At 53.3% G+C, this 1,862-nt stretch overlaps 1 protein-coding gene across 1 annotated transcript in view; it reads right to left on the reverse strand.

Moving 5' to 3' along the window:
- The window catches only part of lrpprc (leucine-rich pentatricopeptide repeat containing), a 57,443-nt gene that overhangs the window by 23,972 nt on the left and 31,609 nt on the right, over window positions 1-1,862 (reverse strand). The window contains 2 exon segments of the mRNA XM_061227585.1: window positions 552-582; window positions 585-678. Coding sequence (XP_061083569.1) covers window positions 552-582; window positions 585-678 — 125 coding nt within the window.

The following is a 1,862-nucleotide window of genomic DNA, read 5'->3' on the forward strand; positions in this document are numbered from 1 at the left end:
CTGCCGCCAACCCGGACCTCTCCCCTCCGCCCTCACTGTGCTGCTAGTAGGACCCACAGGGTCTCTCTCAGCACTACCTCACACACTCTCTCACACTCTCTCACACTCTCTCACACACTCTCACACACTCTCACACACTCTCACACACTCTCACACATCTCTCACACACTCTCACACACTCTCACACACTCTCACACACTCTCACACACTCTCACAACACTCTCACACTCTCTCACACTCTCTCACACTCTCTCACACTCTCTCACACTCTCTCACACTCTCTCACACTCTCTCACACTCTCTCACACTCTCTCACACTCTCTCACACTCTCTCACACACTCTCTCACACTCTCCTCACACTCTCTCACACTCTCTCACACCAGTGCTGATGGCGTGCAGTTTCTCTCTCTCGTGGGGGAGGACAGAAGAGCCCCCCATACTCCACTCCATGGACCCGCAGCCTCTCGCTGCTGACCCGGGAGGCTGAGGAAGTGTGGTGCGGGGGCCGAGGCCGTAGCGGGAGCGGCCATTTTGGGTGCGGGGCACGTACCTCTCTGCAGATGCTCTTTCTCTCCCTTTTTCCAACCAATCCGCAGAGCACGTAGTGTAGCCGCGGCAACAGGCTGTACTGCTGCAGGCACATCAACACTGCTTCCAGAGCTGCCACATAGTCACCTCTGAAACACACACGCACACAGGGGATGAGTTACTGCTGGGTAACACACACACACACACAGCAAGGGACCAACACTGTGAGCCGGGGCAATAAGGTGGAGGTTTCGGGGTGAAGCTCTGCCTCTTTTCCAGCCGGTTTAGAGACAAACAACTGCAAATACACTCCACTGCTGAAGCTCACACACACTCACACACACACACACACACACACACACACACACACACACACACACACACACACACACACACACACACACACACACACACACACACACACACACAGCTGTGCGGTGGTGAAACACAGAACGGGAAAACCCTCACAGAGCCAGAGCAGCCCACCCCCCCCCAGCTCAGCTCACAATATTATGTGACAGAAAAGGCCGGGAGCCGGGGGAGAAAAACAGCACTCCATCGCTCTATTGTGACTGGGCCAACATCAATGTGCTGATTGGATAATTGGCATGCCAATCACACAGAGGTCAGAGCACGCAGGTCCCGGTCGGGGGCGAGCGAGGCTGCAGGGAGCGAGCGAGCGAGCAGGGGAACCGGGGGTATTATTTCTGCCGCGATTTCCACTCCGAAATTACAGGAGCGTCAGAGGACCACGGTCTACAGAGAGTGTGACCTTGAGGAAGAGTTTCGGGTGGGAGGGTGAGGGAGGGAGGGGGGGGGGGGGTGGTGGTGCAGGGTGGAGGTGGGCTGGCAGGATCCAAACAAAGATGAGTGATTGAGCTCACACACAACACAAACTGGCCTCTTCCAGCAACCCGCTTTTAATTGAAATGAAGAGCAACAACATTATTCGTCAAGCTGAAGTCAAGAGGCAATTCACCCGAGAGTCTCCTGATTGAGCTGCTCGCTCACGACCAGGCGTGGAGGGTGTGTGAGTGTGTGTGTGTGTGTGTGTGTGTGTTGTGTGTGTGGGGGCGGGGGTAGGATGGGGGGCAGGCACACAGGGATGCAGCACTCTAAACAGCAGAAGTGCTATCGGAATGAATGAGGACATTACTGGGGAAAAGCTAAATATCGTGAGTGTAATACCAGTGAGAAAGAGGGAGAGAGATAGAAAGATACACACGCATACTGATGTGAAAAATAGGCTTCAACATGCTGAAATATTATACAAACATAAAAATGGTATCATACAACATACAATTTTTTGATGGATAAATGCAAATCATTATTT

This window comes from Conger conger, chromosome 18 (genome assembly GCF_963514075.1).
Source record: "Conger conger chromosome 18, fConCon1.1, whole genome shotgun sequence".
NCBI lineage: Eukaryota > Metazoa > Chordata > Actinopteri > Anguilliformes > Congridae > Conger > Conger conger.